General features: G+C 35.7%; 1 protein-coding gene across 3 annotated transcripts in view; it reads left to right on the forward strand.

Moving 5' to 3' along the window:
• The window catches only part of MPP7 (MAGUK p55 scaffold protein 7), a 166,141-nt gene that overhangs the window by 47,551 nt on the left and 91,189 nt on the right, over positions 1-27,401 (forward strand). For all 3 annotated transcript variants that reach the window (XM_062568998.1, XM_062568997.1, XM_062568999.1), the window contains 2 exons: positions 1,492-1,658; positions 15,674-15,792. In XM_062568998.1, coding sequence (XP_062424982.1) covers positions 1,622-1,658; positions 15,674-15,792 — 156 coding nt within the window. In that variant the 5' untranslated portion in view covers positions 1,492-1,621. The remainder of the gene's footprint in view (positions 1-1,491; positions 1,659-15,673; positions 15,793-27,401) is intronic.

The following is a 27,401-nucleotide window of genomic DNA, read 5'->3' on the forward strand; positions in this document are numbered from 1 at the left end:
AAAAGAAATTGGGATCCACTGGGACTTGAAAGCTGACACACAAAATCTTTCTTCTGGTAAATGCTTAAAAAAAATTCTTTTTTAAATGTTACCAGACTATTAAAATGATTTTACAAGGCTTACACCTTGGGATGTGTTAAGAACTGTCTTATATCTAATTTAAATATAAACTTAACTAAACCAAATCTTGTAAATGACCTTTAGTGTGTTGCAATAGTTCTAGAAATGTGAGCATTTTCTCCTTTTTTTTTTTTTTTTTTTTTTTTTTTTGTGGAAAACAGAATTTTGAACAATGTACAATGTTTACGGCACCTGTATATTACTCTTCCACAAGAATGTTGCCAAGTACAAGTGTTTCCAAAATATTCACTTTCAGGGCCAAGATGACTTGAAAAGTCATTCTGATTAATATAAATGTGTTTTTTTTAAAAAAAAAAAAAAAAAAGAAAGAAAGAAAAAGCAGAAGCTACAGCAGCAGCAAAATGCCTTGTATTTGTTTATTTTCTTAGGCTAAAGCAGAAGCATGCTGGTTTCTTTCTTAAAGGATATATTTTATTTTCTTGAATCTGGAGAGAGTATCTCATTTTCTTTAAGCCTCTCCTTCCCCTTTCCCTACAAACACATCAGCTCCTGCCCTGGTGTTAGTAAACATTTCCAGTCTTAACTCCGAATTTCTTTTCAAATGTTTGTGTTGCAGTTTCATATTTTAACATACCTGAATTTAAAAACATTCATTTATATTTGAGTTTGGTTTATGCTTTCATTACATTTGTTTTGAATTATGCTCAGGAACTAGTTAAAAGAAAGACCCAAATTCAGTATCAGTAGGCATGTGCAATAATTTAAAAATATCTCTTAAAAAAAATCCTGTTATAAATAACAAATTACAGAAAGCATCCTTACATGGTGTGCCTGATAGGGGCTCCATCAACTCCATGACTCAAACTGCCATTTAGTCCAGATAAATGAATGTCTGCCCCCATTCCGCTTTTTACAGTTTCACTTAAAATTTGATTATATTTCCAGGAAACAGACAAAAAAAGTGTGTCAGGTCTTAAATGAACTGAAAAGAATTGAAATGAGGTTAAGAAGAGGCCTTGAATAACTTAATACGCTAGTAAGCAATTTTCTTGTGATAAAGAGAGTAACAAAATTTTCATACAGTTAAATTGTTCACTATTTTAATTAAACAACCTTCTGTTTCCAAAATACCTGACGTGCTAGAGTGTATAATTTATATGAGAGAAATGTGTTAAATGATTTTTACAGCAGAATGAGATTATAGACTAGACTGAAAAAAACAAAACTTGTTTTACCTGGGGAAAAAGTCTCAACAGTGTTATATAAGTGTGAAGTCCTTTGTTGTTTTAATTGGGAGATTAAAATTAAATCAAAAGTTTATTTAGTGATAATGATTGGATTTGATTAGTTACAGTAATTTACAGTTTAACAATGTTCTTAATTGTAAAGTTCTGTTTCTGCTCTTTCTAGGAGAAAGTGGGAGATTGCATAAATCTTTGTAGACAACTTGGCTGCAAGTGGTTAAACTGAAATTAACTGCTGCCTTCTGGCTGCAGAGTGCTAGTCTGACGTTCCTGAGTGATACTCTGCAGACTAAATCATGCCAGCGTTATCAACTGGATCTGGAAGTGACACAGGTACGCAAACCAAGGAGGACTGCATGTTTCCTCCAGATCTTATTTGCTACACCTACAGTCGCTATGTTGAGAAGTCATCAAATAAGATAATTAATTGCAATCTCAATAGATGTTTAAATTTACCCTTTAAACGTTTTCTTCCTGAAATTTATGTAAGCTTACTAAACACCACAGGTAAAGTAAATTAATTCTCAGCCTTCTCTCCTCCTCCCCTCCACCTCCACCCTGCCCCAACCCCAAAAGAAATTCTCCAGATTATATATGACTCTGAAGAATTTGGAGTCACATCTGAGCATGGTTCATACAATGTTAACTTGAAAAAAGAAAAAAAAAAGAAAAAAAGATGATATCATACATGCCTTAATATTTGCAGCAGTCTAGACTATCCCCTCTGTGAGTTACAGTTATCAGTGAAGTTATTTCTGAACACAGACTATTTTGTTTTGACACTTCCTTAAAAAATTAGGAGAAAAAAAGAATACTGTCTCAAGTTCTCTTCCTTCCCTTCCCTTCCACATCAGAGTCCGATTCCTAGCATTCAGTGCAGGCAGTGGGAGTGCAGATATAAACATTTTATGTAGCTTTCCAAAGGATTTTTGTTGTTGTTTTTTGTTTGTTTGTTTTGTAGCAGTGTTAGGCTATATTCAAAGGTTTAATTTCATTTTCCTGTTATGTATACAGCCTTCTGTTGTCTAGAGGAAGGACAACTAAAGTTAGTATTTTTGCTTGAGGACATACAGTAAATAGGTGTTCCTACTCAGATTACAATACCAAGATCACTGCTTTCCACCCTGCACTTGTTTTTTCCAGATCACATAGTTTTATGCACAGTAAATAATAGGAAGTTTGTAAAAAAGAAAAGGGAGATTTCAAGTCAGGAATCAAAAAAAAAAAGTGTGTAAGGAATAACATTTGATTGTTGTTTTAAGTGGATGGCAGAGTGCAGTGATTTTGTTTCCATACCTGAGATCCACACTAAATTTCTCTAGATGAAAAGATGAATCTTTAGGTTTTTTTCAGTTTTGGGGTAGGCATTATTTCCTTTTTTCCCCTCTCCTTTTTACTGTGTTTAAGGGATTTGAAACTACCTCCTCAAAACCCTACCTTGACCTATCTCCCTTTCTTTTTCACTTTCTTCTATGCAAATAAATGCTTTATTTCTGTGATGGTTGAAGCTGTTTAGTACACTCACGCTGAATTTTGGAAGATTTGTTTGTCTATCCTGAGATGATCTTCCATTGTGGACCTTTGCTTCTTTCATCACAGAACCTTTTGTGTCCTTCCAAAATCATCCTTAAAAGTTTTTTAATACTAGTTTGCGAAATGCGTTCTGACATTTCAAAAGTCCTAAGAACATGTTAAGATGGAGATAACAAGGGAATGTGCGGTGATTGGTGCCTAATGCAGACAACATTGCTTGCTTTATTAAAGACTGTTAATGTGCTCGTAAGTAATAGTAATGGGCATACAATCTCCAAATAAAGAAAGAAAATGACTTGAACACATTGAAAAAAATTCTTAAGTTTCAAATTGAGTGTATTAAGTGTCACTGCAACTATATTTTATTGCATTATTTAATGTATGTGATACTCAAAATACTCAATAATTATGGTGCATGATAAAGTTCAACTATCTTTACACTCCTAGGAAATCTAAAGTAAGATAGGACGTACACCATTCATATCTTGTTACTTAACTAGTGTTGACTGTTTATTAAAGCCAGTTTGCTTTGCACTGCAAAGCGTATAATGTTTCTTTCAGCAGAAACTTGGATTTGGAAGGAAAAGAGAATTCTTGCTTTCCTTCCTAGTTCTTTACCCTACTCTCTGAAGGGGATGACAGGTATTTAAGTATTTTTGAATCTTACATCAAACCATGGTCTGATGTAACATTCCTAATTATAAAACAGATGATTTCTAATGTGCTGCCAGAACTACCTCAGAGCCTTATTCTTCTGCTATTACTACCACTGTTAGGTTGAAAAAAAGCAAACAAAAAATTGGATTTTCTTACCTCTGTTGTTCTCTGGTGGACAGAGCATCTTTCCTCTTTCTCTTCCCTCCTGCCTGTATAAACAGGTGTTGTTGGGTGTTGTGAAGTGTGATGAGCTGGAACTGGCTCATTCATGAGAAGATTCTTCCTGGAGTGCTGTGGAATTAGAAAATTGCTTGGTGGGGACCTAACAAAAATTTACCTTTAGGGTAGAGCAGATTTAGTCTGTGTGCTAAGACTATGTTTTAATAAAATGTTCAAACAGAATGTCAACCTACCTTTTCTATCTGTTACATCCTGATGAAGTAAACCTGGATTTTAAAAATGACTGGAAGAATTCAGAAGAAAAATTCTTTTGAGGACTAGTAAATACAAATGCATCATCTGTGAATATCAGAAAGTTCCCAAGTCACAGACTTTTAGAAACTAGGACAGTATTATGGAAGCGTTAATGAAATTTTTTAGTATTCTTAGTCATCAGACCACTCTCAAAAGCAGGATACTGTTCTCCATGGACCGCATTTGGTCAGACTGAATGTTATCCTTTTCCTGTAAATTTTGCCTGCTTTTATCTTGTCAGCAGACTTTAGAGCTGTCACTGTATCCTTTCAGCTGTTTCCTTTATATATTTGTACATTCTTTTGTTATTCAGCATCTTAACCTGTATATTCTTCTGACCTATTTAATCTGTTTTGGGAGGCATTTGACAGAGTTTATACTATGATAAATCAAAAGCATGGATACAATATTTGTAATCTTTTCTTTAAAACAGTTGTTTTAATTAATTTGGATTCATTAAGTGACATGGGAATTAATCTTATACATTATTAGCCTGATCTGTTGTCTTAGCGTTAAGCCAAAGGTGAAAGGCTCAAGTGTGTATATGCTTTTGTCTCTTCTACTCTTAGTGTCCTCCATCAGCCATATAGAAACCTATTCGGTGATAACATTAGGGTGTTCCTCTTGAAAATTGCACATTAATGAATAAGTAAAATTTTCAATATCATTCTGCATTTAACTTCTATTTAGATGCCTTTTAAACCAGAATTGTGCAACTTGTTTCCATCTGAAAATCTTAAGGATGTTTTTCATTTAACATTTATATGAGCTACAGGCATGCGTGTGTAAATATACATATCTGTATATGTATACATATATTTGTATCTAGCTATATAAAAATATATAAAATATGCTGTTTTTATTTGCTGCTGATAATGCATCCATGTGTCCTGTTCCTCCCTTAAGATTTATAAAACCCCTCAGTGTCAGGTTGAAGTTGTCTTAAAACAGCCATCTTGAATGGTAACCTGAGCTCCTGCCTGAGGCTGTGTCTGAAGCTTGAAATATTTTCTGTGTTGCAAAAGTATGCTTGAAGTCCATGTGCAAGCCCATCGGCTAGAGTTTAAAGACTGAGAAAGAAAACTGCGCTTTTTATGGTAAAGCAAGTCTGTGACGTCTAGCGTTCTCTTATCTGATATATTTAGGAAGATTTAAGTTTGCAATCCTGGCTTCACAGTAGTTGATGGCAGTTTGATTGCTGACTTTGTTGGAGCCAAGATGACATCATTATGCTTTGTGAAGTGTTGTTTTAGTGTGAAAAACATTGTAAAATTGTTACAGATTTCTTCTCTCTCAGCTATGTATTAAGTTTGCTCGGTTGATGAGTTTAAAAAAGCTTTTCTATTTATCCTAAAAGATGACGAAGATATGCAAAGCAGACTTTTTGTTTTAGATTCTTGTATTGTTAGCTGGAAAACCATGTTTATTGGCCAAGTTTGGCCCGTAAGTGAAACTGTGAGATTGCTCAAATATAATGAAAGTCAGAAGCAGTGCTTGAATTTGAATATCTTAACTTATAAAAAGTAAAAATATGCAAGACTTCATCAGTACACGTAGGAACTAATACTGTATCAGATAATGGATTTTTTTCAGTACTATAAGCTTATAAAATTGAATACACAAGGTTAGTTCTTTTGGAATGATAAATCACCTTTGTTAATAACCAAATTGAACATTCAAATGACCTTTAAAATAGTCACATTTTTGGTGTTTTGTAATAATACAAAATACAGCTATGAGATTTGTTTTAAATGTTGGCTTTTTTTTCCAAACTACATTTGGAATAGCATATTCTGTAATGCTGTTAGTCCTGTAAAGCTGCATGCTGTTAATGTGGCTGTCCTGAACACTTGTAGAAATATTTTGTCAGACTATTGCGCTGATACGATCACTCTACAAATAATAAACTATGGATTAGTTCCCAGTGGAGTGAGAGACCTGCAGACAATGCAGAGCTCAAAGATGACTTTGCAGTCACCTAAACACTGAAGATGTTATCCATTCTTTCAGTGCTTTAATATAAATGTGCTCCCTTTATTAACTACTTGTTCATTTTAATCACGTTGACATTTTTAACATAATTTTTCTAAAAATGCTTGATAATGAGAAGGATAAAAAGCAGGAAGAAAAAAAAAACTAACTGCTTGAAGAGAAAGCTAAATAGTTGGCAGAGCTGAGAGAGGAACATGAGAATTTGTAGGGACAGAAGGACAGATTAAACTAAGGTGGCTAAAGATTTTAGCCCTTTAAAGCAACATTTTTTTCAGAAGGAGGAGGGAGCTAGAAATCAGGGAGTTCTATTTTTACAGACTGCTAAAAATAAAAAAAAAAAATAAAATAATGTCCAAAGGTCTAGTTTCCTTGTTATGACATGGAGAGAAAGGGACTGTAAGGGAAGGCTGAGGGAAGGATCTCTGGAGGTGGCTCTCCGGCAGCGGGCTGCCAGGGTAGCGGCTTGCCGGCGGTGCAGTCCTGCTCTGCCGCTGACAGCCGCCGAGCAGGCGGAGGAGCAAAGCCTCCACTTGCCGATTAGAAACTGTTACTTATGACTTATGCATAGGTGTGCCACAGCAAGTGTAATATATGTAAATGTCGTTGGCTGCACCATGACTGCGAGGCTACTTACATTTCTCACCGTGTCAAAATGCACAGATATGGCTAGATTGTCATGAAAACCGATACGCTAGTCGAGGCAAAACTTACACTGAATTAATAAATAGAGCCAATATTTTACCGCGCGTTCTGGAATTCTCCCCATCTCCAGCTGCCAGAGGCATTAAATGGCTTGTAGGCTAACATTAATATGAAAGATGTGGGAAACTATGAGACGTATGGCTAGCTTTAATTGCTCTCAGATTTAATTTTTAAAAATACAGCTTGCTCGTGTTGGGGAAAGGATATTTATTTTGGTATCAACATATTTATGATGTTGTGGGAAAACGTGTTCAAAGTAGGATGAAATTTCTCTAAACTGTTCTGTTTTGGTTTAATACTTTATATTATGCTAGACTGATTCAGCAGCATGGAATCAGAAAATGTGTGCAGTTGTATTTACTGTAGTAAACTCTTTAAAACTGTTTCAGTTCTTGGACACAAATGTAACTTTAAATTCAAATGTCTGGCAGCAGGAAAAATTTTACTCTTTTTTTTGTTGTTGTTTTTTGTGAGCAATGAAATCCTTAAAGTCTGATGGTAAATTTGAAAGTACTGCAGCCTATGGTGTTTCCTAACCGAAGGTTTAATATGCAACAACCCAAAGCCGTGATTACACAATTGGTGACACTCCCTATCATGCCAGCTGTCCCTTGACAGGAGAAGACGATGATGCTGTAATGCACAAGTGTAACTCTACCAGAGTCCCCATCAGCTAGGAGAGCATAATGTGTATGTTCAGGGTCAGGTGAAAGGTTCTGTGGCTTTTCAGCCCAACATCAGGTCAAGCATTGGCTGTTTTGATGAAGCTAAGGCTATTAATCTGAAGGAAATTTAGGACTACCTGGAAGTAGTAAGGAGGTCCCCTGCTAACTTTTAGTTCCTTGTTATGAAACAGAGATGATTCAAATGTGATTTTGCTGTTACAGTAAGAAATCTATTTGAAAATCCTCTAAGGGTGTGGATTTTAGAACTAAAATATGAAATTTGGCCACTCAGTAATATTTTCTAAACTAACTTTGAGATAACAGGCATGATGTATTTGGCTCTCTAAACCTTTTTCCCGTATAACTCCATGAAATTTGCATCAAGTGTGTGTGCGTGTGTATGTGCATATATCACCAGTTAATGTGATGGCATACCTTGTTTTAAGTGTTAAACTCAGTCATATAATGAATGGATATAGTGAAAGGATCTAAAATATGTTTTTGGACATCAGCACTGCCATGTCTAATGCATGAAATCTAATGCATGAAATCATATGGATTGCAGGACTCTTTCTTCCACTCTGGAGAGACTCAAGATGAAAGCTGGAGATTCATAGTAATCAGTTGGAGTTTCCAGTAGCTTTAGCCACAATTGAGTTAAAAATAGTCTTGGCTTCTGTTGCTGGAAGTCTTTCTTCAGTCTCTTAATGCGATATTGTGTCCTCCTTTTGCAGATGTAGAATGGCACATTTAGTATTCGTATTCACTGCTCCCCAGTGCCAAGTCTCTCACTTAACCTTGTAGACTATGAATAAAGAGTTAAACATGCGGAGCATGCCCAGTGACTCTCTCTCAGACATCCTAATGCTGGAGGGAATTCTTTCCTGACTGCATGCCAGATATTTGGCATTGCCTTCTCTAATGTTGATGAAGATCTAGATGTAAGTACTTGATAAATGGCTTATCAAGCTGATGTCTGTACACATGACCAGTCAATTAGTCAAGGATATTGAAGGTGTCATAGCATGCAAACTTCTTTGGAGGAGCCACAGGTTTCCGAAAACACACACGTGATATTTTTGTATGAGCTCTCCACAAGCTTCTTGTTAATGCATGTTTGATAGGTCAGTTGAAATCAGTGCTTTTAAGTTTGTGTTAGTCTTGTAGAAAATAAGAATGCTTTTAAGTGCTCATGAAAATACATTTTATGAATTTTCAAAGTATCCCTGTAACTACTTCATTTTGAGGTTTTCAATTTTGAAACAACTTTGATGAGCTGAATACAAGCAAGAACTATGCAGCATTCTGTCTTCCATGGTATGAATGCAAATAGGAATCAACTATTTAACTCAAATCAGAATGTAACGGTATGCAGTATGCTAAATCTGAAATACACATGTTGAGACAAATCCTAAAAGACCAATAACCGTTTCAAACAACTGCGGATTCTTTAGCTCCTGTAGCCAAGTTCCAAAACTAAAGACTTTTCCATTTTGAAGGAAATAATATTTTTTAAAGTGGTGGGCTTAAATGATTGCTCACTTTCAACGTTTTCTGTCATAACGTTGTTTTAAGGTGGGTTAACAAATTACTGTAGTTTGGAAGAATAAAAATTAGGTGCAAATGTTAAGTTAAAATACTTCATTGCACTTAGTAAGTACATAATCTTGTTCTTTGAGAATAGTTATGCCAAAATTCTTGTTTTCTTCAGGAAAAAATAGAACAATGACATTTCAATTGATGTGCGGTTCACAAGGATTTCAGCATTTCTTATATTTTTTGTGAATTAGTAAATAAAACAAAGTAGGTATTTTTTTCAAAGCTGCTAATCCCTTCCATGTTACTTCTTTTAAAATTAGGAGATTCCTTTTTTTTGAACACAAAACTGCAGTGTTTTAAGAATGTATGTGATGGAATGAGTTGATCTCTCTGACTTTTATTCTGAAAAAATATTGTTTAAGTCTAACTTTTTGCGGTGTCAGGAAACCTATATATTCAGTGGAATTACTCACAGAACATAAAAAACTATTTGTGGTACATAAAATTGAACATGTAGTTTTCTTTTATTACTGGAGTCTGATAGGACAGTATAGTATTTTTGCTCTGTACGTATACTGTATATGTTTTTATTTGTTTTATTTGAACCAATGTGTGAATACTGTTTCAAAATTAAACTTTTAATGAAATAATTCTCAGATATTCAGTGTTTATGAATTTGATTTTATTATACAGCAGCAATGATGTCAGAATGAGTGTTTGTATTGCAATGCTATTTGATTTTGTGCAAGGAAAGTGTTGTCTGATCCTTTATAGAACTGTAAAGTGCAGTTTAAATGTGAAAAAAATGTAAGCTTGTTATAAATGGCAGCAAATGGTGCTGATTATTTTACCTTTGACAAAGTGGAAAATTTAAAGGTTGGTGTGTCCCATTTTATTAATACAATAAAATTTTACAGTGTTGTTCTGGGCTTAGATATATGTTCTTTAGTGTTTATTACCCCTCAGTTACAGTAAAAATTTTTTATTTGAAGTCTAGCATCATTATTCAGAATGCTAATTCTGGAAATTAATTAACATATGAAAGCAAATGCACATCTATTTGTGTCCATTTTTTTTTCTTACGCTAACGAAACAAAGTTGATGTTTTCTTGTAAAATGTAAGAGTGATGGAACGCAGAGACCATGTTTTTTATCATTTAGCACTAGTTTATAGCTTCCACAGACTTGTCCTAATAATGAAGCTATGAAGGATATGACAAGAATGGTGATATTAAATTTCTCTAGACTAACAGTAAATTTTTCCATTCTGATGTCAAGAATGTTGAGCATCTGGAATCTGCAGTGTGAGTGGTTCAGTACGGGAACACTTTCATCAATTTCTTAGCCATTTATCCTCCTCCTAGGAACAAGCAGTCTTCTACAGAATATAACATTATGAAGGAAGCAATTTTCTAGAACTGGAAAAATTCTTTGTGTCCCGTTGTTTTTGATTTAAAAGCTTTCCATTGCTTCTGAGTCTTAAACCTTATTGCAAGCACAAAGTTAGCTTACACATTTTTAAATTGGAATTGCCATTATGGTACATTCTGTTCCTCAGATCTAATAGAATAAACTTTGTTAATGAAGCATAGGATAAACTGAAGATAGCCTGAAGACAGGAACTGCATGAGTGTGTTAACAGAACGAAGTGAAATTTATCTATTCAATCTTTTTTAGCTGGGACAATGCTGAGTTTTCAAACACAGTTAGATTTCCTCTTGAAATTGTTCCCTTAATCCAAGCTGGCAGAATGCTACAAACCTCATTTTGCAACCGTTTTATCTTACTTGATCTTGCAACAAGTCCAAAATCTTCAGGAAGAAGTTCTCTATTAGTGTCAAGTTGATAAAATTTTTATGTGTATTTAGCTTACCTACATGCATATAGATTATATCTGTAGGTAGGATTATCTAGCCATTGGTTTGTAATTGCCTGTGTCACTTTTGTCAGCTGAACTGGATTTTTTGGAAACTGTATTGTATGCCCAAGAATCTGGTCCAGTGTTAATTTATTAAATTTAAATTTCTTTATTCTTGAATTAGGTATTCAGATTTAATATACTATACAAACATCTTCAAATAACCCTCACACATACTATACAAGAGTCAAATAGGATTACTATATGTGATACTTGCCTCCTTTTTATTAATATTTCCAGGCTACAGACTTATACAGACTTACATGCAGTTCACATAGTGTTAGATACCATGTCTAATTTATATAACATGACAGTAAATATTATCATTCTAGTATCTAAAACTAGGACTTCCTTAATTTATTTATGGTGCCACTATTTATTTATTGCTACCACTGGATAATTTCTGTACTTAATGTGACTTTGTTTAATTTAGAAAATGCCACCTCTTTTCTGATGATTTGTGGAAATGCAGGGATGATTACATTATCATTTGTTTTTTTTTCAAGTTGTAGGTCTGAATGGACTTATTTCCCCATTTTACAATTGCAAAATATCTGGGTTAACATCTGCATGTTTAAGTTTGTTACTTAATATCTTTAGTGTATGCTCAAGGCACCTAGGATATTTGATTAAATGATCTGCTTTAAAAAATGGAAATAAATATGTTTTTCTTATGTAAGTCACGTTTATTATACTGAATTTTGACACCTGAAATGTTTTGATACTGGAAAATCCCAATGGGTATATTATTCCTTTTAAATGTAGAATCTGGTTAAATTCCAAGTAAACCTGACTAAAAAATATTACGAGAACCTGACTAGAATAGCTACAGTGTAAATAAAAGCAAGAATTTCTTGCAAGGCTCTTTGCAATACTGCCAACATCAGCCATTCAAAAAAACCATTTTTTTTTAGTCTTTTTTTAAACACAACTTCTAGAGACTTTTAAAAACTTTTTGGAGTGTTTGTTTAAAATGCAGGCATATTCCCAAAAACATGTGCAAAATACTACTATTTTAATCGGAGGTCCGTGGATGTCATATGACTTGGGGAGGTGGGACTGTAAGAGAAGCATCAAATTGAGACTAATATTAAAACTGAGACTTGGCAGCCATATGCTTGCAAGAGCATTATTTAGGGTCTTAGTTGTTGAAGTATATCTGCTTCCATGACTTATGCAGTGAAAAGGTATTTTTGTTGTAGGAAACTGTTCTCCTGAATATAGGGGATGTACCTATGAACTTAACTGTTAACTTTTGTTTTTAAAAGTGATCCAAAATGTTCAGTGTAGTGTAATTTCAATGCTTATAATTGCAACTGAAAAGATTAAAGAAGAGTTATTTTCAGCATACAGGCAGTAAAATCAGTGGGAAAATTCTATTGATTTCAGTGGCCCTTGGTTCTGGCCCATAAAGGCATTTGAGATGCTTTTTAATAGTTCTGCAGGAGGTCAGCGTTTGAGGTTGGGATAAAGCCCAGTCTGTACATTAAATTTGTGGTATTATTAGGCAGCATGGAAGCAGGGTGGCTCTGTTTAGTGACACCTACAGGGCTGTAGAGATTTGAGCTAATCCCCTTCAGGTGTAGGAAAAGATGGATATGACAAGTTATTAGATCTGTTAATTTAAATTTGGCCAATGTGTCTGTAGGGAGTTGAAGTCATTACCAGTTTGCAGTAATTTGACCAATTAATTGGTCCCTGTCCCTATTATAGAAACACTTTGTAATAGGTCCCATTTGCCAGTAAAATCGTATGACAAGCCATGCTTTTCACTGTGCCTTCACACTGCAATAAATATGAACAACACATTTTGTGTAACTGAAACATAAAATGCCAGTGATGTACAAACTTTACCTCTTCAGGAGTCAAGGGAGATGGGGGATGAAGAAAGACATCCTGTTTTTTTCATCGTTTATTCATTTATCTTAATGCTCATGTGAAAATTTTAAATTCCATGATACTGGGCCATGATACAAGCAAATTCAGCTTTGTCTGTAAAGGTACTAAGCTCGCAGCTTTTGCTGTTGTTACCTTCTGTTTGAGAAAGAAGATGTAACTGAGAGAGATGATCTGGAACTATGAAGTTTAACTTTGGCCATATTCTAGATTTTTTTAAATCCGAAAAATCCGAAGTCCTTATTTTCATTTTGCTCCTTGACTTTGTTTCTGGTGCTTAGTTTCAAAACAAGAATATTTTTCTCCAGTGTGCTGCATGGCCTAGTGGCCAGGGTGCTTCTGCTGCATAGATTCAATATCCTTCAGGCTCCAGAGAGCCTTGGTTCTGGTTTTCTTACTTTCTGTGCGAAAGCATTATACACTGGGCTGGAGAGCCAGCCAGGCAGCACTAAAGGTATATCATGGTATGGGGTGAAATCAGTGAGCGTCTGTCTGATTTTTCCCGTTTCCCCAGGAAAGTTGCACATTTGGATCCATTTCTGCCTGAACAAGCAAGAGACCTGCAGATGACACTCATTTGCCTAGAAGGGGCAATACAGATAAGATGTCTTGTGATACAGACAAATGAAGCCTGCAGAAACTTTTGAGCTGGATGTGGAGAGCCAAGTGTATTTAGGTACCTGCAGGTTAATCAGTGCTGGGATGCAGGCAGATGAGATTTTTCACGTGGAGTTCTGTGCATCAAACATAAGCCTCATTCTAGGCAGAGTCAGTCTCACACTGTGTCACTGCTGTAATAATCAGTCTTCCAAAAAACCTGGACTTTATTTATGTATTTTATTTATATTCTTTGATTTTATATATATATTTATATTTCATTTGTATTCTTTAATTCCGTTCATTTAGCAAAGATCTGAGGAACAATAGTTACTGGTATAGAAGAGTCATGTAGCAGATCTTAGGTAAAGTTGAAGTAGATCTTAAGAATCAAGAAAAACTTTCTCAGTTATTTGGAAGGAGTGGCTGAAAGTAGTATTTTCTTTCCTCTGAATGGTACACATTTGTTCTGAAAGGTTACGCCACAATGTAAGCTTACACTGAACTATTTTTTTATTATTATTTTTAAATAATTTTCAAGTTATTCTGAGGTAAATGTATTTGCAGTTATAAAAGCAGTTGAAGTGTTAAAAATGTGCAGAAATATAAAGCAAAGTGAAAAGAAATCCTATTTTTTTTGTATGAATTTCTCAGAAATGAAGTAAATTGAATTAGACTGACTTTTTGCAGTTTTGATATTTGCTTTTCCTGCATACTTATCTCCTCAGCTGAAGTACTGGCCGTGTCATCTTGCAGCTGGTAACTGCTGTGACATCCAGAGAAACTTTTCAAAAAGTTACCAGTTTTGATGCATAAATGGCATGATACAAATAACTATTTTTGCCAAGTGCCTAAATTCTAATAATCCAGAAAGAAAGAGCCAAGAGTTGCCTTTGAACCTGTGTTTTTTGGAGTTCAGTCATCGATACTAGGCAAGACTCACTGCTCCTTTCCTATCCATACAAAATTGTAGTGGTTTGAATTATATCCTCTTTTTACAGTATTTCTGAAGCATAAACAAGAGCAGATTTAAATAAAAGCAAGATTCTGAGAGAAATGAATGTCAACCACCAAAAACACTTGGACCACAAAAAGAATGTATCTGGAAGGAACATTTTTTTCCAGAATACTGTACTGAAAGCCAATAAAGAGACAAAAATGTTAAATAATCAGATCCCGAAGGTGCAGTATTTAGTTTTGAAAGGGGCATATGATGCCTGGAAAAGCTGTGAAAAATATGTTTACTAATAAATATTTTAAATCGTAACTTTTAGGGAGATAATAGGCATAGTAATGGAGGTAACCTATAACTTACAATAATGTGCTTTACCAGTAGAAAATCTTGTAAATCTGTCCTTGTGATGAACAGCAGCGCTTACTCAGACTAAAAATAATAGCAGGACCATGTATTTTGGATCCCAGGAGACTATTGGTGTTTTTGTAGACAGCAGACAGGAGAAAAAGGCATTTTGTCCTTTTTACCCCAAGTAATCCCAATGGAAAATGAAACATGTGCTATGAATTGATATCAGCTCATGCCAGGTTACCTCCCTAGAGAGAGCTGCTGCAAACGCTGTTGCTACATTTCTTGGACAGCAGCTTGATGGCCTGTGCGCATGATGGATATTTTATGCTGTACGCTACTGTGGAACACTGTGCTACTGTCTGCCCCTTGGAGACTGCTCATGAGGTGTGCCACAGGTAATTGGGAACAGCAATTGCTTTAACCCTACGGAGAATCTTGAATACCCGCAAATTAAAAACACTACTTAAATAACGTCTGTGTGCGCCTTGGAAAACCGCGCTGGTTTTGTTTCTTAGGATTTAATACTGTGTAACAGGGCAGTTGCTTTTGTCTTGCTATAGATTCCTGCTGGACACAAGAGAAAAAAAAATTAAGCGATATATTAGCAAGAAATATTTAGAGAAACCACGAACCCTTTTTTAATGGACCACCCTATCCAGTTTCTGTTCTTTTAAGGAAGTTTTTCCTATTCATGACTCATTTCACTCTTTGGCTAACATCAAGGGAAATGGAATAACGATTAAGCAACGGAATGCATGTTTTTTTTTTTCTGGTTTTGTCCTTTTTTTTCAGAACCTTATGAATTTTCTGTATAACCTTGTGTAAATATGTATGGATATAGAAGCTTGACAACTGTGACAAGGTAAAAAGTACACTGCTGATACTTGCTTCTTAGCAATTTTAAAAAGAATGTTCCTTCTGGTTCTACAAGCTAATGTTATGCTGAATACTCCAGACTCCCTATTCAGTTAAAATGACATGCTCCAGGCAGCCAATTACACAGAACTGTTAAGTGAAATTAATGAGATCACCCCTAGATTACATTTTGTGTTTTATTTTCACTTTATAGGTCTGTATGAGCTGCTGGCTGCATTGCCAGCCCAGCTGCAGCCACATGTGGACAGCCAGGAAGACCTGACCTTCCTCTGGGATATGTTTGGTGAAAAAAGCCTTCATTCACTGGTGAAGGTAAACCACATTTAAGTCAGATTTGCTTCGAGAAGAGCATATGGAAAAATGTTTTGAGCGCCATCTAGTAAACCAGTGATCAAACTGTTGCTCGGTGAAAACAAAACAGCCTTGTTTTAACTCTCTTTCTGTCGGGGTGGAAGTTGTTAAATAAGATTGTACCAAAAATACATAGATGATTTCATTTAAGAGTGATGTTTTGGCAGTATAATGCTAATGCAGCAAGCATATGTTGTTTGCCCTTGTTTAGAAAAATAGAGTACGAAATAGTAGCAGGAAATCTGAGACTTCTTTATGGTCAACATTCAAGACCTGGAGTTTAGCTTAAATAAATAAATGTTCACAGCAAAAATTAGAAGGAATATATTTTCTGAGGTCAAATATGGCAACAGTTCAGTAGCCACATTAATTTAAAATAATTTCCTTTAACAAAGTCAACTGAAATTCTAGTAAGCTGTTTCTCTTACTGGCTTGCCTCCATTGAAAATTGTGTTTTGCACATAAATATGTTGGACTAAAGTATGACCTAAAATAAGTTTGGACAAATACTTGAGTAAGTGTCCTGCTATGAAAATGATCAGCAACAAGAAATCAAAGCATGCCATGGGAGTATGCAGAGCAACCCCAATAATGTTAAAACTGCTTATAGCAGAAAAATGGGACCAATCAGCTGGTTAGAAATGTTCCGCTCCTATAAAATGGTAAGTATGTCATGAGTCTCTAGCACAGAGCTAATTCAAGCTGTAAGGAAATTCTGAGGTCTCAGATGAGTCAGTAGGTGGTAGTAATCCATGCCACGAATATATCCAGACTTGCCCATCATTCAGCAGAATTTGTTACAGTTGTCAGTCATTAGTCTAGAGGAGGCTTAGAAATAAAGCAATTGAGATTATTTTGATGTACATTTTAAGTCACCTTTTTGCCTTCTTTCAACGATCTTATTCTGGGAAAAATGATTTTGTTGATATGTGGCCAAAATTATTTTCAGATTAGCTGAGAATTTATATATAAAAATAAGCACAAGTACTCTCTGGTGGTAGATGCATAAGCAGAAAAACAGGAGGAACAGTGCTTGTCAAAACTCGTTTACCTGAAGCAATTCATTGACGTTTCTGAAGTGCAGTGATTCACAGTGATTCCTTACTGCTTTACTGTAGCTGTCTGTGCAGGCTGCTGCTAAGATCACTAGAAGTTGAATACCTGTTGGCATTTCTAATATAGGCAGACATTAGGGTGAATCTAAGTAAAATATTACATCCACAGCGAAACTAGTTTTCTTTCTGCATTAGGAATTAAAGAAGAAAGCTGGCTAGAAAGTGAGTAGGGATCTATAGAACACTGAGTTTTCAACATTTGTTCTTATACTGAGGCAAAAACTAAGCCTTTTCCAACTCATGCACTTGCTCCTTTTTCCCCATTCCCCCAAACCAAAAAGGTAGCAGGCCGGGAACTAGTTTTCTCCCCTTGAATGTACTCTCACTTGGACAGAGTGGGTGCTCTTCCTGGCGCTCCTGTGTTCATGCTGTTGGGTGTTGCAGGCAAGGTGGACTGCTCTTTCTGATTTTGACAAGAACTTCCATGAAAAAGATTTCTTGAGACAGAAAATTAAGATCAGTGAAGAGTCACTTTGTTGCAGTTATTGAAATATTTCAGACATCTTTATTATTTATCTGATAGATTGTAGATGCGAGTTTTAAGGGTATGTGTAACTTTAAACCTGTTAGCAGTTCTGTTAAGGTCTTATCAAATCTCAGTCTATCCTAAAATAGACTTAATTCTTGAACCTGTATCTTCAGTGTTTACTAGTTGCACTTTTTCTTTACTACACCATACTAATATAATTCAGCAGATAGTGTAAGATGAGAACGGAGCCCTTCCCGAGCACCTAGTCTGAGGCAGGGCGTTCGCACGCTCTAGAACCGCATGCACTCTTGGATTTCTCCATTGCTTGGATGTGTAAGATGGGACAGGAACGGCTTTCAAAAGGTCACCTAGTTCATGTCCCTGCCCCAAGACAGGCTTAGCTGTATCTGAAGCTCGTGGCATTTGTTTGACCTTTAACACATTTTTAAAGGATTATTCAGTATCCTCTCAAGTTTCGGAGAAGTCAATCCATGGATTTTTCTGAGGACAACTGTAAGAGCAGAAGTAAGCATGCTATCTGCCATAACTTCTCCCTGTTATAAGGCTTCAGAAGTGCCAAGTCTGTCTTTCTGGGTTTTGGTGACTGACCTGAAAAACCATTTTTCATAGCAATAATTTCTTAAAATCAACAGTAATTTCAAAGACAAATGTTTTTAATTCCTCAGGCAGAGAATGGGGACAGATATTTTGTAATAAAAAGAGGCACTAGCTTAGAGCCAAACATGTTTCGATTCTGGTATGTGTGGGTTTAAAACTTAATAGATTAGAAGGAAAGGAAAATTGGATTTATGACTAATTATACACTAGTAATTCTCTGTTTAAGATAAACACACTGCTTAATAAATTTTCTAAGTTGATCTTCCTACCTTAGCTGATTTATACTTGCACATATTAAAAAGGCACATTCAAAGAGCTGTTTTTCTACATTGTAAAACGGATAAAATGCTCCAAATTATGTGAATATTTAATTATAAGATGAAGTACTTTTTGTATAGATATTTTATGTTTTTATGGGTATTTTATAATCATAGCATTTTCTTTATAGTTGTGTGCTATGGCATATGGTTTGCTACTCTGGCCCTCTTAATTTTTTTTTTTTTTTAAAAAGCTAAAAAGCTTGTCTTAGAGTTCTCTTCATTCAGTATTGTTGGATAGAAATCTCTCTGTGAACTTGGATCAGCCTGAGCTGTTCTAAGAAGTCAGAAATGGAAAAGTTGTATTAGGTCATCCAGTCCATTCCCCTGCAAATACTGGATTGTTCCCTACGGTGCATTCCTATTGTAGTAAGTAAAACCAGAAAAAACTGATGCAACTGTTTTTGCTTTCCTTTTTTCAATACAGGAATCTCTTGATTAGCTCTTAGTTTGCAAAGTATGGAGAAGAGGGAACCCACAACCATTGCTGACAGTTTGGAAGAGAAAACTGGCTCTGGACAGTGAATGTTTAAAGTTTGTCTCTGCTTCACTCAACTTGTTACTTCTTTGTCTTATTACATGATTCTCTTAAGTTCTACCAAAAGTCTTCAACCTTCCATTTCTTTTTATATGATAGAGATCCTAGTAATTTTGCAGAAATTTATAGAAGAGGACCATGAAGAGATGATTCTTGGGGTAATTATGAATGCTAACCTAGCTGAAGCCTGAAATAGTATACACTTACACTGGTTGGACATTTTTTAGGATAAATAAACAGAAGGGATAAATACAGATTTGTTCTAGTTATTCTTTTAGCTTGCTTTTCAAGGAGCTTCAAAAATTTCCATGTGTGCTTGCTTGCTGTTAGTGCCCAGGATACATGTTTAACTGTCTACTTCACTCCAAGACAAAGTTTTTACTTGCTCTATAGCCTTAAACAACTCTGGTTATGTATATAATGCTCAAGCATTGAATAAGCTTATCTGTTCAGCACCTACCTAATTATTCCATAACAAATTACAGTTTACTAATTGGTTTTGGCCAGCCCAGAAAATGCACAGTTCATCCATCAGTACTGTACATCTAATAATGGAAATAAAGCAGCAGCAAGTTCTGTTGCTTCTTGATAGGGAAGAGCCATAGTCTTTGCATCTAAAAAGCAGCATGTGTCACTAGAAAAGAAAGTACCTAGTGCAAAAAGTAAGTAATATTTGCTTAATCTAGTTGGATTTCATTGTAATTGCATAATACCTGACCTGCAGACATTAATTTGTACTAACTTTTCTATTAGTATCCCTTAGCTGAAGTTTTGAGAACATTGTTCTGCATATGCTAATGTTTATTCATGCAGATGACTAACAAATTTTTCTAAGTAATTTAATCTTCAAAGATAATAATTAAGGGTGTATCCTCATGTGTTTGCTTAGACATCATCATTCAATTATATGATCGCTTAGCCCAAATTTTGCAATCTTTGTTGTGTAGAAATACTGGAAATTTTTCGTGTGAAGGCTCAAGATAAAAATGTAGACATTTCCAGCCTAGGAAATTTTTGGTGTGAAGGCTCAAGATAAAAATGTAGACATTTCCAGCCTAACGTTGGTAACGAAAAAATAAAGATAGCATTTATAAAAAATAAGTTGACTAGAGCAAAGCAAAAGGAATTGATTTGAAACATGCTTACAGTGATAAAATCATCAATCTGCAGATCATGTGCTAAACCTTCAGTCTAGGCTGGTACAAGCCTAGTTTATAGGCAAGTTTATATAGACTCTTTCAGTTTTTTTACTCAGAGCTTTATGCACAAACGCCACAAAAAAAAAAAAAAAAAAAAAAAAGGAAAGAAAAGAGAAAAAGAAAGAAACCCACAGCTGTTAATCTGTAGAATTAATAAGTCTACGTCTACAGAAGAGCATTCAGGCAATCTCAGCAAGTTTTGTGGCCTGTTTTATGTTAGAGGTTAGAATAACTGTCCAACCTTTTCTCTGGGAAGAGTTATGCAACTTATTTTGGGACACATGGAGAGGTCTTATGGTGCAGCATTGCCTGTCCTGCAATGTGTCAAGCATTCTCCAACAAGCAACCACATAGGTGCTGCACAGGTCACGGGCAGTCATCTCGTGTGTCGTGCACTGGCTGAGGAATGATCCTGGTTGGGGCTATGTTTGAGCATCCCTGCATTTGGATGTCCCTCAGGAAATAATGTAGTGGAAATAGACTTAAGATTATATGAAATGTTCTGATGAGTCATGTCTGACAACTCATTGTGCTGAACCAGATGATGATGTTTACTGCTTCTGTATTTCAAGTTGGAAAATAGTAATGAAATATTTTTGCTAAACACACAGAAGTTTTCTGCTTTGAGATTGCTATGTTCTTCATGTGTACTCTGTAGATTTAATATATATGCAGTCTTCATAATTTACTGTTAGAACTCTGTTTCTGCAGGTTACAAATGCTCTTTTTTTCTGTTAAGCACTGTGTTTTACAGAAGGTGGAGAGAGCAGGATCTGTTCATGAGGCCCTTTGACTGCTAGTATGTTTGCACCTGTTAAGAGGATGGTGAAAGCAGTCTGATCTCAGGGCAGCAGTAAACAGCTGCCCTGGAGGGAGCTTAGAGGGCTCTGTGTTGTCCAAGAGCAGCAAGCCTGGAAAATGCAATGGAAGAGAGAAAGTGTGGGTCAGTACGTGGGACTGGGAATTGATGGGCTAGAGGTGGAACCTGTCCTCAGATTGAGCGAGTGGATTTTGATTTTGGGGAAAAGGTTATAGAATAGGAGAGATGTACAGACAGCCTTGGAGCTGGAGGAATTATTTAAACTGATAGATCATTACTAAAATACTGCTTTGCTACTCAGAGTCCTTCAGGTTCTTTACTGCTGGGTCCTCAGACATGTTTATTTTTAAAAAGCTGTGCCTCACAGATAAGGGGAATAGGCTGCAGTTTTATATATTCGTGTGCAGGCCTGAAGTGCTCTTTGCTTTGGATATGAGAAGAAATGAACTGATCACTTGATTTGCATTTACCACATGGCCATCTGAAGGAGGAGGTGTGAGTGGGGTTTCTGGCAGCTGGTAACAATTCATGGCCAGTGAAAAACAGTTGCTCAATAAGCTTAGAGGAGAATCAGGCAAAATTGTGTTATACATTATAGTTTATATCTTTCAGTTAGGGAAGTTATGCAAAGCTACTGAAGGCAAGTATTTGGAATAAAGCTGTCAGTCTTGCACTGCAAACACTCCAAACAATGCACAGATGAGGTCAGTTGTACATGTTTAAAAATTTTTACCATTTTTGGCAAGGGGATATCGAGTTTACAATAGGTTTATTTTTTAATAGTGATGTAGTAGATAAGAGGTGACAATTATTTGTCATTAAAATCTATTCCTTAAAATCTGGATCATCATAGATCTAGGAAACCTTAACTTTGTAAGGATGTATTTGTTTTGCTATGAACTGTTAAGGGTCTTGTTGAAAGAAGTGTAATACAGCCTTGCCTCAAATCCTCTTGGAAAAATACATAATATATGATGTCTTCAGCCCTAGAGAAGTGTCAATCAGTCATATATAAATGGACAATACTAGGATACTGAATCTATGAGCTGAAGGGACTCATCTACCTTTAACTTAATTTCCATGGGAATGGTGATCAGATTAGTCAAAATAAGTTAATTGAAGTTTTATAGAAAAAATTACAGGATCTTTGCTCAAATGGATATTGTTTCCATGGAAAAATGAGGGAAGAGGTAGCAGGCATTGAGCAGAAGCTTGCCTCCACTCCAATTTTGAGATTTGGGGGTGATGTGTATGTTGAACCCTTTCACCTGTTTGTGCTCTCATTATATAATCATCATATCAGGTGAAATCTTAGCAAAAATAATCAAAATAAAAATAGATCACTGTTTTAAATCATAGCTAAAACCACAGGCTTTTCACATATTGTAACAATGTGTTTCTTCCCTGATTAAAGACAAAGTTGTTTTGTAGTGTATGTTCATCACACATACCTACCCATACTCATTTGTGCCTTTAATAAAGTGAAAAACTGTATCTCCAGTTTGTTGAAAAAGGGGTCAGGCATATATAATGCCTGGAAGATATAATCTTTTTGTGATAAAAATCAAGTTAGTGCTAATTGGATACATAAGTACAGTTGTAAAATGTGGATCATATGTGATGATGCAACTAGAAGTATTTGTGTTACATTTTTATCTAGTAGATTGTTTACTAGCAAGTAAACAGCTAGTAGACTGCATAAATCCCAGTTTGTCCTTAACTGCAGTAAATGGGTTCTACTATGGTAAATTCTTGTTTGTATTTTTTTAATGTGTTTGCATTTTGTACTTCTTAGAGAAGTTTGGGCTAGGTATCTACCATTAGCTTTTTTGTCCAACATATTGAAGTTTGATGTTTCCAGCATCTTGCAGTTTCTACATCAGAGTTGCTAACATGTTTAACAGTAAAGACTTACTAATTTTTGTCTGGATTTTTATAAGGAAGTCCTGTTCTCTCATCATCTCTTTCTTTCAGCCCAGTTTGTTAATAAAAAATTCCAAGATCAGTTTCCAAAGCAGCAATTAAGTTGGCTTGTTAACAGTTTAATCTCATAGAGTAGTAGAAGTTGAGTTAGATAAAAGAGTCTATACAGGTATGGTGTACCAACAAACCTTTGAAAAGAAAAATAAAGCAGATAAGCTTATTAAATAAGAGGTGTGAAATGTAAGTCTATGACTATTACTTGAAACTAGTGAATTAATCAGTGCTTTGGAATGTGAAAAAGCTTTCGTTTAGGTTGAAATCCAGACGGAGGCATTTTTTTTGGATCAGCAGTAACTGATTTAAAGTTTCTGCTGGGAAACCTCCAAAGAGTAGCAGACATCTAGCCAAAAGTGGGCATTAAGAAGTAAATCTAAATCCTTCTAAGACAAATAGTTTGTAATTTCAGTGTTACAGAGGGGGCAATATACCAATCTGATGACGAAACTTGTGCAGCAGTCAAAAGTTTTAAAACCTAAATCTATGCTCATAGCCCCTCTTTTTTTGTATTAGGAAGGTTGTATGGTATGTATTTAACTAAAGTGATACGTTTTTTGTGTATGATACTGAGGCCAAAGAAAGGCCTCATAAGCTACTTGGTAATAATAGTCTTGGTAAGTCCAAGACATGCAAGGATAATGCCATTTTCAACTGTTTTTCTGCAGTGTTCTTTTTCTCCGGACCAGAAGTCACTTTTGTGGTGGAAATTTATGTCCTATAGGGGAAATGTGAGGCAATGTTTTAAAAATTGTTTTATTACTGTCTTGAACTATTTTCATTTTAAGAACAGAAAGTTGTCACTACCCAAACAAGCTTCTGCAATGCAAAACCATTGTAACAGCTAAGAAGGAGAGGAGACCATAGCTATAAAATAGTTCTGAAACATGGAAATTGATATAATAAGATTGAATAGGAATGCCTGTTAAAGAGATGCCATCCCCATTTTTGCTACCAGCATGTTTTGTTACTGCTTAGGTTATCCTTCTTTCTTTCATTGTTAACCTTGCTTGTATCCTTTCTCCAGCTAATCTTCTTGCAGTCAACTTTTAATGTTCAGTAATATGCCTAGTCTCCTTTTTCTGTTCCCCGTGGCTTTCTGTCTTCTGTGACCTCTTAAGCACAATCTTTTTTACATTTTTCAGTCTTCTGTACTGTAATTCTTTTTCTGTTTTTGTAGCATGGAGAGAGCAGAGCAAAGTGGTATGCCACATGTACACTACTTCTTTAAGTTTGCAGATAACGTTGTTAAAAATAGCGCAGTTTTCTTAACCACAGTTTGTTTTTCTAGTAGTCATTTCTGTGTATCTTTGTAGAAGCCAATGTTCACTTTGCAGGTGTGGTGATGTCAGTGGAAGTTCACTTCAAATATAATTCAGGTTCAGCTGAAAACTACAACATACGAGCACTTAACATGTTTGTACTGTCCATGTGGTGCCCAGTCACTGCAGAGTATCCAACAAGGTGCTGGAGGAATGAAATTAAAAAAAAAGTGGGGGGGGGGGCTTACTTGTCTGTGCAAATCAAGGATGAGTAATTTACAATTACTATAACTTGACAGTGCCTTCAATGTAATAGCAAAACCGTAATATACAGATTTACTTTGACATAGCAGTCTTGGCTGTGGTGACACGTTCCATTTCCATGCTGCGGAGAAAAGTGTCTCATGCTTTCTTGCTTCAGCTGAGCTGCCCTAAGGTATGTATGATGGAAGACTGACTGCCTGGCCATACCTTGCCTCTTCTGTCCTTGGTATCTTTGCTCTACCTGTCTTATAGTGACAGTTTCAAAAACATTCAATTGTCTGAAATTAGACCTGTCTCGAATTTGTTTTTAAAAAACACTGATGCTTCAGAGTGGGCTATTTAGAATTGCACACGCATGTATTATGTTCATATATGCAGTTTTTCCTCAGCCATGTTTCTTATTTAGGGGATAAGGGCATTTTTTTTCACATGTCCTAGTATTTTTCGTAATGTCATTTTTATAAAAAGAGATTAAAATGACATATTTTCAGCTCTCATAACTGGTGACGATTGAAGGATTTCACTCAAGGTGACAAAGCTAGTTTTAGGGCAGTTTTTGAAGTGCAGACTTTATCTCCAAAAGTGAGTAGTTTTACAAGTGCTTTTTCGGTGCCTTTTGATGGTAGATCTTTGTTCATTTTATGGCTTTAGTGTTGACACAGACATTTTGGGTTCACGTGCTTTACTGTGCAGACTGTTGTCTGCAGGCTTCTATTTCTCATCTACTAAATGAGAATGGCACTAATTCCTCCTCTCTTAGAGGTGTGAAGACAGTAAGTGTATAAAAGATGATAGATTTGTATGCTGTATTAATATAGGCCGTATGAATTTCTAGGGTAAAAGATCTCTCTCATCTAGTTTACATGTAAGAAAACAGAATAACTCAGTTTTAGGTGACTGAACAAAATTCTGAAAAGCTCCTCGGTGCAGTAGTTTGTCAAATCCAGCGTACTCCAGGATGTGCAAATTCCTCTTTCCCAGTGCAGGAGCCCAGTCCAATGCTCTCTTAAGATCTAGCAGGTCTCTCAGTCCAGGTCTGATGGATTTGGCTGCTGCAGATTGCACTTGCAGGTCCAGCCAGCAGTGAGGCTGAGTGCCCTTTCAACCGTGTGGCTGGCCTCAAAGGCTACCACAGAGTGGTGCCTTTACCGGCACCCACCAAGTAAACACTGACAGCACTTATATAAACAAAAATACAGATGAGCCTGGTCCTGTTCCTCCTCCAGCTCATCAGAATTGAAGTTCACAAATGAAAATATTCCCACCTCCTCACAAACACACAATCTTTTGAGTCACAGGTACCCCCACATTCTACTGATTCATTCTACTAGGTGCATCAGTACACATGTTTTGATGCAATCTGCTTGTCAGACAGGAGATATTTTTATTTCAGAATTGTTTCTTCCAGAGAATGCAAAGCCAAATAGACACTTCCTGCACTCCTCTTCAATCTGAGGTTATTTTTCCTCTTACTTCCCTCCTATTCCCTTTCTTCTTTGTCCTGACTCATAGAATTCTAAAATGGAAGCTTTGTTCCCAAGAGGAGGAACTTTTGAGCCTTGGAGCCACTGATTCTTTTCTCCTCCAGTGGCTCAGGTACAGTATGACCCTTCCTGAAGACCATTATTTTTGCTGAGTGGTGGAGATGGTGGGGGAGAACTTTGTCGTCCACTGGAGAATAAATCTGTATTGTCTGCTGTATCTCTTTCTAACTTTTCCTGTTGACTTCTGCAAGAAATTGCAACCTTCACAGTGTGTATGCCAATGATACCACTTTATTCACAAACATGGCTTTAGCTCAATTATATTGAAGTTTGAATTCAAAAAACTACCAGCTGTAAATGCTGATGTTTATGTAGTGAATAGCTTCACTACTGCTTTACATTTAATACAAATACACTCTTCATGAATTATCTTGAATTTTAATGTCCTTTTTAGATTGGGTTTCATGGGAAAGAGCTATTTTTATTGAGATTTAATGAATAAATAACCCAGTAATGACACTACAGACATACATGGCTTTAATCAGGATAAAACTATAAATCATAGTACAATTTTGAATTTCCAAGCATTTCAAATATTGTAGGAAAACACTAACCCAGGGTTGTAATCATGTTAATCTGATATCTGAAATGCTAAGCTGTTCATATTGAAGTTTGGTATGTCACTAATGGCTAATTACAGATCATATCATAGCACGCTCCAAGCAACAAGTCATTTATAGTTGTGTGCTTATGTTCTTTCTCAAAACATCCTATTTTTACCAATGTATAACGAATTCTAATAATGTACCCAAGTTTTATTGCTGTTCTCTCCCAAAGGTGACATGATGTTTTCCTTTTTCCTTCTCTCTTGTTAGAGAACCACTGAGTAAGAGCTGTGGCTTGATCACATGTTCCCTGCTTCTGCTCTGCCTGTGATATTTCTGAGTGTGTTCATTGCTCTTTTAACCTATTAGAACTGGATCAGATCATTTTATATTTATTTTTATACTGCTAAATGAATTTGTAATCTATGCCAGATCTTTAATTCTCTTTATGTTACGAGTTTTGTTCTCCTTTTATTATTCCTGCTAACTCTTTCGTAGCTGTTGTGTCATGGCTTCTCTGTGGCAATACCATGCCAGTTTTTACTTAATTCAGTTTATCCACTGATTTTCCAAATCTTTTGAAAAGTATAGGTAAGAATAACCTCTCATATGTAGAGATGGATGATCAAATAATGAATATAGTTAAGAGAGTGCTTTGGTGTATTTCACTTGAACTGGTGGAAATCACCTGAATTAGGCTGGATCAACACTTGTACTTTCTTTTTTGTCACGTATAAATAAACATCTTCACATAATATAGATAGAAATGTTTTGCCTTTTGTTCTCGTTAATGTTAAAACTTGCTTTACCCTTGAAGTGTTTGTGGTATAATATTGTAAATTACTACCTGATTTAATACTACTTCTTTCTGATATTTAAATTTTTGTTGATTTTCAGCATTC

This window comes from Rhea pennata, chromosome 2, assembly GCF_028389875.1.
Source record: "Rhea pennata isolate bPtePen1 chromosome 2, bPtePen1.pri, whole genome shotgun sequence".
NCBI lineage: Eukaryota > Metazoa > Chordata > Aves > Rheiformes > Rheidae > Rhea > Rhea pennata.